At 32.8% G+C, this 14,187-nt stretch overlaps 1 protein-coding gene across 3 annotated transcripts in view; it reads right to left on the bottom strand.

The window, feature by feature from the left end:
- Positions 1–8,945, bottom strand: part of LOC140617502 (NKG2-F type II integral membrane protein-like) — a 35,322-nt gene extending 26,377 nt beyond the window's left edge. Inside the window, exons 1-5 of one of the 3 annotated variants that reach the window (XM_072799051.1) lie at positions 8,229–8,945; positions 6,531–6,620; positions 6,053–6,130; positions 5,514–5,576; positions 5,007–5,158 (exon numbers count right to left, since the gene is read on the bottom strand). In XM_072799051.1, coding sequence (XP_072655152.1) covers positions 5,007–5,158; positions 5,514–5,576; positions 6,053–6,130; positions 6,531–6,620; positions 8,229–8,250 — 405 coding nt within the window. In that variant the 5' untranslated portion in view covers positions 8,251–8,945. Of the gene's footprint in view, positions 1–5,006; positions 5,159–5,513; positions 5,577–6,052; positions 6,131–6,530; positions 6,993–8,228 lie in introns of those variants that run through there. The other 2 variants (XM_072799052.1, XM_072799050.1) reach the window with 2 other exon arrangements.
- Between the last annotated feature and the right edge of the window lie 5,242 nt (positions 8,946–14,187).

The raw sequence follows: 14,187 nt of genomic DNA, 5'->3' as shown, positions 1-14,187 counted from the left end.
TGGTGGAAGGGGAAGAGGGCAGAGGGTGGGGCTGAATGGGTGACAGGCACTGAGGAGGGCACTTGATGGGATGAATACTGGGTGTTATTCTGTATGTTGGCAAATTGAACACCAATAAAAAATAAATTTATTAAAAAAATTAGAGCAGACATAAATGATAGAGAAAAGATAACAATAAAACAGGGCAAAATAACCAGGAGTTAGTTCTCTAAAAAAAATAATAATAAAATTGACAAATCACTAGTCATACTTATCAAAAAGAGAAAAAACCCAAATAAATAAAATCACAATGAGAGAGGGGAAACCACAAGCAATATCACAGACATACAATCAGTTATAAGAGAATATTACAAAAAAGTATATGCCGACAAATTGGACAATCTGGAAGAAAGGGTTAAATCCATAGAAACATACTCACTACTAAAACTGAAGCAGGAAGAAATTGAAAATCCAAACAGAACGGGTAACCAGCAAATAAATTGAATCAATTATCAAAAATCTCCCAACAAACAAAAGTCCTGGGTGAGTTGGCTTCCCAGGGGAATTCTGCCACACATACAAGGAAGAATTGATATCTGTTCTTTTTAAAATACACCCAAAAATAGAAATGGAAGGAAAACTTTCGAGCTTATTCTATGAAGCCAGCATTATCATGATTCCTAAACCAGACAAAGACTCCACTGCAAAAGAGAACTACAAACCAATATCTCTAATGATCACGAATACAAAAATTCTCAACAAAATTCAAATCTATCTAATCCAACAGTACATTAAATGAATCATTTGCCTTGATCAAATGAAATTTATTCCTGGGTACAAGGGTGGTTTGAAATCAGTCAACTTGTTAAATGACATTAGTAAAAGAAAGGAGAACCATATGATCTCAACAGATGCAGGAAAGACTTTGACAAAGGAAAACATCCAGTCATGGTAAAAATCATCAAAAGTCCTGATATAAGGAACATACTCTACTCTTAAAGGCCATACGTAAAAACCCTACAGCTAATATCATCCTCAATGGGGGGAAAACTGAGAGCTTTTCCTCTATGGTCAGGAACAAGACAGAGATGTCCACTGCACCTGAACATAGTCCTGAAAGGCCTAGTTACAGTAATCAGAAAACCAAAAGAGATAAAAGGCATCTAAATTGACAAGGAAGAAGTGAAACTTTCATTATTTGTAGATGACATGATACTCTATAGATAAAACCCAAAAGACTCCACCAAAAAACTGCTGCAACTGAAAAACAAATTCAGTAAAGTCACAGGATACAAAACCAATGTACAGAAATCTGTCACATTTCTACACACTAATAATAAAGCAGCAGAAAGAGAAATCAAGGAATCAATCCCAATTACAATTGCACCAAAAACCGACACCTAGGAATAAACCTAACCAAAGAGGTAAAGGATCTGTACTGTGAAAACTATGTAATACTGATAAAAGAATTTGAAGATGAAAGAAAGAAATGAAAAAACCAGATCACCAGGGTTCCTCAATCGTTTAAGCATTTGACTTGATTCTGGCTCAGGTCATAATCCCAGGTTGTAAGATCAAGCCCCACATCAGGCTTCACACTCAGAACGGAGTCTGCTTGGGATTCTCTCTCTCCCTCTGTCCCCGCCCCCCCCATCCACCACTCACATTCTATAAATAATGAATAAATAAATAAATAGATAGATAAATAAATAAATAAATATCTTTTAAAAAAAAGGAAACAACAAAAAATATTCCGTGGTCATGAGTTGGAAGAACAAATATTTTTAAAAATGTCCATACTACCCAAGGCAATCTATACATTCAATGCAATCCCTATCAAGGTGCCAATAGCAGTTTTCACTGAGCTAGAACAAATATTCTTAAAATTTGTATGGAACTGGAAACAACCCTGAATAGTCAAAGTAAACTTGAAAAAGAAAAGCAAAGCTGGAGGCATCACAATTTCAAACTTTAAGATATATTATAAAGAACCTGTGATTAAGACACAATGGTACCAGCACAAAATAGACACAGATCAGTGGAACAGAATAGAAAACCCAGAAATGGACCCACATTTAACTGTATGTCAACCAATATTTGATGAAGCAAGAAAAGAGAACACAGGCAGTAACCTCTTTGACATTGAACATTGCAACTTCTTACTAGATATGTCTCCTGAGGCAAGGAAAATTAAAGAAAAGATAAACTATTGGAACTTCATCAAGATAAAAAAAAACAAAAAAACAAAAGAAACATCCAAAACTAAAATGTAACCTTTGAATGAGAGAAATATTCACAAATGACATAATTGAAAAAGGCTTAGTATCCAAAATCTATAGAGAACTTATAAAACTGAACACCCAAAAAATAATCAATCCAGTTAAAAATGGGTGTAAGACGTGAATAGACATATTTTCAAAGACCTGCAAATGGCTAACAGACACATGAAAAGATGCTCAACATTACTCATAGGGAAATATAAATCAAAACTATAATGAGATATCACCTCACACCAGACAAAATGGCTAAAATGAACAAAACAGGAAGCAACAGGTTCTCATGTAGATGTGGAGAAACAGAACTAGGAATCCTCTTCACTGTTGGTGGGAATGACAACTGGTGCAGCCACGGTATAAACCAGTTTGGAGGCTCATTGGAAAGTTAAAAATAGAGCTACCTTATGATCTAGCAATTACACTACTAGATATTTACCCAAAGACACAAAAATATTGATTCAAAGGGATACATGCTTCCCAATGTTTATAGCAGCCTTATTGCTAATAGCCAAATTATGGAAAGTGCCCAAATGTACCTGATGAATGGATAAGAATAGGATATATATATATATATATATATATATATATATATAGAATATATAATTATATATATAATGAAATATGACCCAAAAATTGAAATTTTGCCATTTGTAATGACATAGAGCTAGAGAGAATTATGCAAAGTGAAAAAAGTCAGTCAGATAAAGACAAAGATCATATGATTTCACTCCTATGTGGAAATTAAGAAATAAAACAGATGACAATAGGGGAAAAAAATAAGAGAGGCAAACCAGAAAACATACTCTTAACTATAGAGAACAAACTAGACTGCCTGGAGGGGAGGAGGGCAGGGGGATGTGTTAAATTGGTGATGAGTATTAAGGAGGGCACTTGAACTGGGGCCTGTATGTAAGTGATGAGTTACTAAATTCTACACGTGAAACTAATATTACATGGTAAGTTAACTAACTGGTTTTAAATAAAAACTTGAAAAAATAAATTAAATGATTTCCCTGATGCAGAATGCATTTGATAAAACTATATTCTTATTTTGAAAAAAAAAATCTTTGAGAAAGAAAATAGAGGAAATGTTCATGAAAAGATCTAGAAAACACAAGATGACTCTGAAATAGAATAAATACATATATATGTATTGTAACAAAAGGATATTTTTTAAAAAGGAAAAGGAAATAAAATAAATAACTAAATTAATGAAAGAAATTAGAAGGTGCAAAACTTTTACTCACACACATTTAGTGAATAAATTTCAACAATGATGCAAAGTCATTCAATGGAAAAAGTATAGACTCTCAACAAATGTTGTGTAATAACTGGCTATCATATAATATTAATAATTACATATCCTATATTACATGCAAAAATGCTCTGAATTGATCATAAACCTAAGTGTAAACTATAAAATTCCAAATGAGTGCAGGAAAAGATGCTCAACACTATTACTCTTGGAAAAATTAAATTAAAATCATTACAATTCAGACTTCCCCCTCTGGAAAGATAGAGAGGATATACTTATCCCTAATCCTCCCACCAAATAGATCCAAAACAACTAGAGATATATATATATCAACCATAAGAGGATTTAGACAGATGATGAGAAACTTTACAGAACCAGGCACTCCAGATCTGGGGAATGACATGGCAGCAAATGCCATGGAATTTCTCTTTACCTCACATATTCCAGACTGAGCAAATGACAGACACTAACAGGTACAGACAAAAGTCTCAAAAATATTTTTTCTCTCCAATCAAAATAATGGCAAATAAAAAGCCATGCTAGAAAGACAAAGATATTTTAGACACTGTGCATTATTTCATTGAAATCCTTTGACTATGAAATAAAATTATACAATAATCTAGAAAAATGTTGGAATAATGTAATAAATTGAAATATGCACATATCTATGACCATGTAATTTCATTCTCATGCTTGGAAGAAATTGCATTATAATTATATATAATTACAATTATGATGTTATATTTCTAGATCATTATTCTATTATGATAAATATAATATTTATATGCCTAAATATACATATACTATGTAGTTATGCATCTTATATAAATAAATATTTATATAAATATATCATTATAAATATAATATGTGAAAAAAGACATAGAAAAGGCTTTTCATAAAATAATTATTCGTAATACCCACATACTAAAAAGGAACTAAGTTTCTAAGAATAGATTTAAAATATCATAATCATATCAGATAGGAGTAAAAATTCACAAACTATAGACAAATGTCATAATATAGATGGATTACAAATATCATATGAAAGTGCAAGGAGACACACATAAAAATATGTACTGAATGATTCCATTCATATAAAGTCTGAAAGTGAAGATATTTCATAATATTGAAGTTGACAGGACTGATAGAGGCTCTAAACTTTTATTTCATGATTCAATTTGTAGTTACATGATTCTAACTATTTTGTGATCAATTTGCACAATCATATGTTTAGTTTCCTTGTGTGGTAAAATTAATTAGTAAACTTTATTTCAGGCATAAGAGCATTTATAGAAGGATGGTATTCTATGAAAAGCAATACTGAAAATTATCAAATGTACATTAAAGGAATAAAAATATAAATAAAATATAGAGTCAAGTTATGGAATATTAACAGACTTTAAAATAAACTACAAATACATATAAAAATATAGATGAGCTCGAGAAAGACATTAATTGATAAGCTTTAATAAAATCTGGGAACATTGAAATCTTACCAGTTCTTCTTCATCATCTATGTAGAGCAGGTTAGAGTTGTTAGAAGCACAGGATGCCAAACTCTCATTCCATGGTTTTCTTTCAGTGCTAATGTAATAGCAATGGTTGGAATATGTAAACCACTCTTTTGGACAATGACCACAGTGATAAGCTAAAGAGAGATTATGAGATATTATACAAAACATATTTGAATATTAACAAATTCAAATTAATTTACATGCTTGCATAGGTATATACATAGGTATACATATCTAGGAACACTCACAGGATGATATAAATAAAATATGCTCACACATGCTCACAGAGAATAGTTACCTTGTCATTCCCTAATTTATGTGCCTATATAAAGTAAACATACAAAAATATCAATCTAAGATTGTCCTAAGAACACTGAATAAAACGACTTCTTTAGAATAGTAAAATGATTTTTTATCATGTTTTAGCAGGAGGAAATTTGAGGCAAATAGAAACAACAATAATATCAGAATTTGAAAATCATTTTATACCTTTTTGAATGTTTGTTTTCAGGGATGAATTGTTCTGCTCCAGTATTTCAGTAACTGAAAAAACTAAAGAAATCATCATAAAAACTTAAACTGAAATAAATATATTATGATTTCAGTTTCTTAACTTAGAACTTGGAATATTATTTAGAATTACAAAATTCTGTAATAAAATTTATTTCACCAAGCAATATTAACAAAGAAATGAAGATTTGGGAGAAAATATTTCAAAAGCCTATTAAAAACCAAACCTCTCCATTTCTTACAGTATTGGGTTTAACCAGTCTTAAGAATTAGTTTGTATTTATTTCTCAATGTGTCTCCTAGAACACCTCTTTGAGTAATGAAACTGAATATATGTGTAGTACTCTCTACAACTATTCTGTTATTTATACTTTTGACAAATTGAGAATAATTGTTCCACTTTTATAGCATTCATGCATTAAAATGAAAGATCTATTCCATAACAGTATGAGATACTTTGAGGCAGTGATGATCATTAAAATGAAATTTCCCAGATAGTCATTCAAACACTTACTTACAGGGAATAAGAACTATTGTTATCACAGTGGACATCAAGACAAAGCAGATGACTCCCAGCATCCTAGCAAGGATCTTCCCTGGAAATAGTAGTAAATATTAGGAACAGAAATGAAAACACTGACAAAGGATGGATGGAAATTATCATTTAGGAAATTTATGTACAAGAGAACGAACGATGCACACGAAGTCCACATATGGAAATTTGGACCCCAAACTGTATCTACCATTGAAATCTTTTCTCAGAATATATCATCGCATTTTCAGTAAAGGTAATATTCCATGAGTTATCAAAGACTATGAATTACAACAGTGCTTGAGTAAAATTAGTCTATTAGTCTACAATACTATTTACCAACTCCAAGCTCTGATCCTTACAAATGAAAAATATAGGACATCATTCCCTACTCATTCTCTCCACCAATGTGCCCCAGAGCACATTCTAGAACAGTTACACTGTGTGTGATTTAAATGTTTTACCTTTGCAGTGGTAGTTCTTTCGTTCCCCTGGATGATCCTGAGAAGCATTTTGAAGATTTAATTCTGTATAGGTTATTTCTTGCTCAGTTACTGAAATGGAATTTTTAGTGCCCTTAGCTTTCATTTGCTGTCTCTTTGAGTTATTCACCCAATTAAGTTCTGCATAGGTACATCCTTGGTTATTCATCGCTGTAGCTGTGTAGTGGCAAGCACAGTGCCAAGTGGAACTGAACTGAAGGACTTGACGAAGACTGTATGTAATGAAACTGCCAGGACGGTCACACTGGGTGGAGCGTGAGGTGGGTGATAGTACTCATTTGCAGTTGATAATGTAAAATCTGGTACTAATTCCCTTAGAGCTTTAAATCCAGTCATGGTTAAACATTGAGAAGTCTGATTGGGACACAGCTTTAGTACATAAAAGAACTTCCTGTAATAAACTCCTTTAATTTGATGACACTTATTTATTGGAAGGTGATGTGTTCTTATCAATGATCTTTTCTTTTGAATAATTGTAGTTCTGTGAAATTAAATTTTAAAAGAAAAATTATATATGTTCAAATGTCATGCGATACACTAAACTTATCCCAAACCTTAACAATATTGAAACAAAATAACAAAAACCATGTTTTGAAAACTACTCACTTAACACCAGAAATTGGTATTAATGGCAAAATATGAAACTATAAAATGATAAATAAAAATGTAGATCCTTTATGGAAGAACACTGATGTTACAAACTTTCAGAAAGATCCTATGACTGTCCTAGGTTATGAGGGTAGCTTTGGTTGTGTAAGCAATTTTAACAAATCAAATAAATGTAAGTTAATAATTCCACCAATGAGTTTTGAAGTCAGTGAGATCTAGAATTACTTCTGGCTCTCAAATTTACAAAATGTGATCTTTAAAAACTTACTTTATGTCTAGCAATTTAGTTTACTAATCTAAAATTGGAGTAAAAAGGTGTAATTTATAATCTATATACATCACTTAATATTCAATCTGGCTTTCATAAACTCAATTATATATTAGTTATTTTAATTTTAACATAATAGCCACTTTATAATTACTGATTTATATTCTTTAGATGAGGCAACATAACTCATTAGACAGTAGTACCTTTCAGTATGGACTTTTGTTGGCCAAGTTTTCCTCAGTTTTTAAAAAAGTTTTTGACTATTTATAGTTAAATTTAAAGTAGCATTTTACAGAAGGAACTTCTTCCTGCTTTTTATAGAAAACCAAACTGCTTTCATTTACATAAGTAAGTGTATGAGGAATAATGTTTTACCTCACTCTTTGATGAATTCATTTTAAGAGTTCATTTTTAAAGCCTGAGCTAAATATCAAATCTTACATGTAATTATATCTAGACTGATGACAAATCCAAAATTAACTGTTTCTTATCATGATGCTTATGCGATTTCACTTGACTTTATATTGATTTATAGACCCAGCTATGTGTGTTTGTATACACTTGATTACTTCACCATAGGTAATATTTTAAATACTTTAAGAAATTTTCTAAGATATTTCATATTTATTCTTATTTTTCACCCTGAATTGTTGGAATAAAAATACCAACATTCTTTGTGATTTGATTGTATATTAATTATACCTCGAGTACATCCCATCTAGCATTTGAAATCTCCCACTAAAAGTTGGCTATTAGAGAGACAGGGCAGTAGAGCTACATACCTTCTGTTGGCCAGAAAGTCATGCATCTTCCAGTAGGAGACCTTGTTACTCTTGTAAACAGGTAATATCTGTGGTCTTCACAGACTGCCGACCCTGTGAGAGCTCAGAGTGAGGTAATAGTGGAAAAAGTTGATTTCTTATCAATGTGTCACTTAAAATTTGAACAGGAAATTCTTACACTTGGGCTATTTTGAAGACACTTTATCTCATCACACACCTCCAGAATGTAGCAGTTTTCAGATTTTATTGTGTCATTTAATTGGCATGTGTCTCTGAGAAATTTTTATATTCCAGATGATATTGGGGTCAGAGACTTGACCACCCAGGCTGTTCATTAACTTTCATCCGTATCACAAACACTGAGAATCTAGACCTTGTGAGAAGTGTCTTTGATGTTTAAGTTTTAATTTGAGATAAGATTGCTAAATTATCATCACATACTTCTTTCTTGTGCCCTTGCTATATCACTTCTATTATACTGAAAATACTTTAAAATCATCATCCCAGTAACAGGGATGTACTGGTATTTGACACTAATTCCGAAGACTTCCATTTTCAACTTTATTGTCACTGTCACAATGACATCAATTTCCAAACTTCTCTATTTTTCGGCCTTAGTTTTTAATACGCCTGCATTCAATTATATTATCTTTAAATAAATTATTTAGATTTCTGCTGAATAGAATACATTTCTGGGAAGGATATCAAAAAATATTGAACAATAACACCATGGCAGAGATTTAAATATTAAGTAATTACTCAAATATTCATTGATTCATCCTCCCATGATAACTAGTTGTATAGTAATAGAAATATTTCTTCTAAATGACAAAAGCCTAACTACATAAGGAAAGATGAAGGCAAATTTTTAAAATGTTATTTTATTTAAATTCAGTTAATTAGCATTTAGTGTATCATTAGTTTCAGAAGTAGAGTTCAGTTATAAAGATGAAGGTATTTTTAGATTTTTAGAAAAATTGAGGAGGCAGAAAAAGTACTTTTAAAATGCAATTATTTATTTATTTTTTGGATCTCTGTTTCTATTGATCTGTATGTTTCCCTTTTTCTTTGCAACACTGGGTGACAATTTTATTTTTAATGATGCATAATTCACATACAATATTATATTAGTTCCAGTGTCCAACATAGTGATTCAAACTTTATATACATTATGAAATATTCACCACTGTATAGCTTGTTACCATTTGTCACCATGCAAAGTTATAACAATATTGTTGACTATGTTTCTGATGCTATAATTACTATCACTTATTTATTTTTAAGTGTTCATTTAAATTCTGGTTAGTAAACTTACAATATAATATTAATTTCAGGTGTAAAGTATAGTGATTCAACACTTCCATACAACACTACTGCAAGAAGTCCACTCTTAATTCCATCATGCATTTAATCCAGCACCACACCATCAGTTTGTTCTCCACAGTTAAGACTGTTTCTTGCTTAGCCTCCCTCTATCTTTTTTACCCTTTGCTCCTTTATTTTGTTTCTTAAATTCCACATATGAGGGAAATCATATGGTATTTGTCTTTCTCTAGCTGACTTATTTTGCTTAGAATCATAATACTCTTTAGCTCCATCCATAGTATTGCAAGTGGCAAGATTTTCTTTACTGGCTGAGTAATATTCATGTATATCATATGAATATATATACTATGAATATATATTTTATGAATATATGTTACATATATATAAAATCTCATATATTTTTTACCCATTCATCAATCAATCAGTGGACATGGGCTGCTCCATTTTTTGGCTATCGTAGAAAATGTTGCTATAAACATCGGGACATGTATCCTTTTTAATCAATATTTTTGTTTCCTTTGAGTAAATACCTAGTAGTGCAATTACAGGGTCATAGGTAAGTTCTATTTTTAATTTTTTGAGGAACCTCCATACTGTTTTCCAGAATGGCTGTACCAATTATCATTCCCACCAACAATGCAAGAGGGTTCCCCTTAGTCTACACCCATGCGAGCATCTGCTGTTACCTGCGTTGTTCATTTTAGCCATTCTGATTGTGTGAGGTGATATCTCATTGTAGTTTTAATTTGTATTTCTCTGATAATGAGTGAGGTTGAGCCTCTTTTCATGTGTCTGTTAGCTTTGTAATATAACTTGAAGTTCAGAATTATGATGCCTCCAGCTTCACTTTCCTTTTTCAAGATTACTTTGCTATTCAGAGTCTTTTGTGGTTTCATACAAATTTAGGATTATTTGTTCTGGCTCTGTGAGAAGTGCTATTGGTATTTTGTATTTTGATTGGGGTTGCATTAAATCTGTAGATTGTTTCAGATAATATAGACATTTTGACAATATTTGTACCTTGAATCCATGGGTATGTAATATCTTTCCATTTCTTTGTGTTATTCTATTTCTTTCATCAGTATTTTATAATTGTCAGAGTATAAGTCTTTCTCCTTTTGACTAGGTTTGTTTTCAGGTATTTTATCATTTTTGGTGTAATTATAAGTAGGATTGATTCCTTAATTTCTTTTTCTGCTGCTTCATAATTGGTGTATAGAAATACAGCACAATTTTGTATATTAGCTTTGTATCCCAAGACTACAAAATTTGTTAATGGGTTTCTAGCCATTTTTTGGTATGGTCTTTTTGGTTTTCTACCATCCAAATACTAACGAGGCCCGACCCTTCTTAGCTTCCGAGATCAGACGAGATCAGGCGCGTTCAGGGTGGTATGGCCGTAGACTCTTTTTTGGTTTTCTATAGGGAGTATCATGTCATCTGAAAATAGTGAAAGTTTTATTTCTTTTTTGTTGATTTGAATGCCTTTTATTTCCTTTTGTTGTCTAATTTTGCTGTCTAATTGCTATAAGACTTCCAGTAATATGTTAAATAACAGTGGTAAGAGTACATTCCTGTCTTGTTCCTGATGATAGAGGAAAAGCTCTCAGTTTTTCCTCATTGATGATGATATTAGCTGTGGGTTTTTCACAGCTAATATGGCCTTTATGATGTTGAGATATGTTTCCTCTTTCCTTATGTTACTGAGAATTTTTATGAATGGTTTTTATGAAACTGTAGTTTGTCAAATGCTTTTTCTGCATGTATTGAAATGATTGTATGATTCTTATCCCTTCTTTTATTATGTGATGTCACCTTGATTCCTTGGCAAATATTGAACCACCCTTCCAACTGAGAAATAATTTACCATGGTGAATGATTCCTTTAATGTATTGATGGATATGGTTTGCTAACATTGTATTGAGAAAATCTATATCCATGTTCATCAGGAATACTGGAGTATAGTCCTCTTTCTTTAGTGGAATCTTTAGCAGGTTTGGAGTATCAGGGTAATACTGGCCTCATAGAATGAATTTGGTCATTTTTCTTTCTTTTCTATTTTTTGATGCCTGGCTGGGTCAATCTGCAGAGCATGTGACCCTTGATCTTGGTATTGTGAGTCCAAACACCACATTGGAGGAATGGTAGAAGAAAGAAAGAAAGAAGAAAGATGAAAGAAAGAAAGAAAGAAAGAAAGAAAGAAAGAAAGAAAGAAAGAAAGAAAGAGAGAGAGAAAGAGAGAGAGAAAGAAGGAGGAAATGCCTTACAGTTTGAGAAGAATATGGATTAATTATTTTTAGTGTTTTTGTAGAATTTGCCTATAAACTTGTTTGTTTTGATTACTGATGAAATTTCATTACTGATTATTGGTCTATTCAAGTTTTCTATTTCTTCCTGTTTCAGTTTTAGTAGCTATCCCTACACTCTCAAGAGTTTTGATCAGGAATGGATGCTGTATTTTGTGAAATGCTTTCTCTGCATCTATTGAGAGGATCATAAGGTTCTTGTTTTTTCTCTTGTTGATATGATGAATCACATTGATTGTTTTACGAGTGTTGAACCAGCCTTGCATCCCAGAGATAAATACCACTTGGTCATGCTGAATAACTTTCTTAATGTACTGTTGGATCCTATTGGCTAGTATCTTGTTGAGAACTTTTGGATCCATGTTCATCAGGGATATTGGTCTATAATTCTCCCTTTTTGGTGGGGTCTTTGTCTGGTTTTGGAATTAGGGTGATGCCAGCCAAATAGAACGAGGTTGGAAGTACTCCATCTCTTTCTATCTTTCCGAACAGCTTTAGTAGAATAGGTATGGTTTCTTCTTTAAACGTTTGATAGAATTCCCCTGGGAATTTTTGTGTCTTGGGAGGTTTTTGATGACTGCTTCAATTTCCTCCCTAGTTATCAGCCTGTTCAGGTTTTCTATTTCTTCCTGTTCCAGTTTTGGTAGTTTGTCTTTTTCCAGAGATGCGTCCATTTCTTCTAGACTGCTTAATTTAATAGCGTATAGCTGCTCATAATAAGTTTTTAAAATCGTTTGTATTTCCTTGGTATTGGTGGTGATCTCCTCTTTCTCATTCATGATTTTATTAATTTGAGTCTTTTCTCTCTTCTTTGTAATAAGGCTGGCAATGGTTTATCTATCTTATTAATTCTTTCAAAGAACCAACTCCTGGTTTTGTCAATCTGTTCCACAGTTCTTCTGGTCTCTACTTCATTGAGTTCTGTTCGAATCTTTATGAATTATCTTCTTCTGCTGGGTGTAGGATCCATTTCCTGTTTTTGTCCAGCTCCTTTGGGTGCAAGGTTAGCTTTTGTATTTGAGTTCTTTCCAGTTTTTGGATGGATGCTTGTTCTGCGATGTATTTCCCCCTCAGGACTGCTTTTGCTGTATCCCAAAGATTTTGAATGGTTGTATCTTGATTCTCATTAGTTTCCTTGAATCTTTTTAATTCTTCCCTAATTTTCTGGTTGACCCTTTCATCTTTTAGCAGGATGGTTCTTAACCTCCATGTGTTTGAATTTCTTCCAAAATTCTTCTAGTGCTTCAGTTTTAGTATCAAAGCATTATGGTCTGAAAATATGCAGGGGACGATCCCAATCATTTATTATTGGTTAAGACCTGATTTGTGACCCAGTATGTGGTCTATTCTGGAGAAAGTTCCATGTGCACTTGAGAAGAATGTGTATTCAGTTGCATTTGGATCTAAAGTTCTGTAATATCTGTGAAATCCGTCTGGTCCAGTGTATCGTTTAAAGCTCTTGTTACTTTAGAGATGTTTGGCACCCTCTGAAACCCCAATTAAAAGTAGATTTTTTCTTCCGAGGCTGTCATTTATTTCCCTTAACCTATCCTCATGATCTTTTGTTTTTTTCATTTTTCCTCAGCTCCTTCCTTGCCATCAACTTATCTTCTGTGTCACTCACTTGTTCTTCTACTTCATTAAACCCCATCATTATGACCTCCAGTTTGGATTGCATCTCATTTAGTTGATTTTTAATTTCAGCCTGATTAGATCTAAATTCTACAGTCATGAATTCTCTTGAATCCTTTATGGTTTTTTTCCAGAGCCACCAGTAGCTTTATAATTGTGCTTCTGAATTGGCTTTATGACATCGAATTGTAATCCAAATTATGTAACTCTGTGGGAGAGAGTACTATTTCTGATTCTTTCTTTTGTGGTGAGTTCTTTCTAGTCATTTTGTTCAGTGCAGAGTTTCTAAAAACAAGTTATACTAGAAAAAAGAAGGAAAAATAAAGAGGAAAAAAGGGAAAACAAACAACAAAAGTTAAAAACAAAAACAAAAGAAAACAAGAAAAAAACAAGGAGGGTTATCCTCTGATTCTATATACTGTAAGTCCCTCGACTTCCCCTGGAGTTTTCCAGCACTGCTCGGTCAAGAACCTGCTCTTCCCCTGTCCTTCCAGCTGGTCTTCTGGGGGAGGGGTCTGCTGTACTGATTCTCAGGTGTGTGCACCTGGGGGAGCTGCCCCACGCCCTTCCAGGTGCACAGCTCAGTGGGAGCTGTTTATCCTGTGAGGCTCCTGCTCACTGGCAGCCCGCTCTGTCCCAGGCACAAAGTGACACAGAGGAACAACAGTGGCAGCGGCCAGCCTTCCAGCCCTGGA

This window comes from Canis lupus, chromosome 25 (genome assembly GCF_048164855.1).
Source record: "Canis lupus baileyi chromosome 25, mCanLup2.hap1, whole genome shotgun sequence".
NCBI lineage: Eukaryota > Metazoa > Chordata > Mammalia > Carnivora > Canidae > Canis > Canis lupus.
Note: the sequence above shows the minus strand (reverse complement) of the source record. Positions and strands in the feature narration are given on the sequence as shown.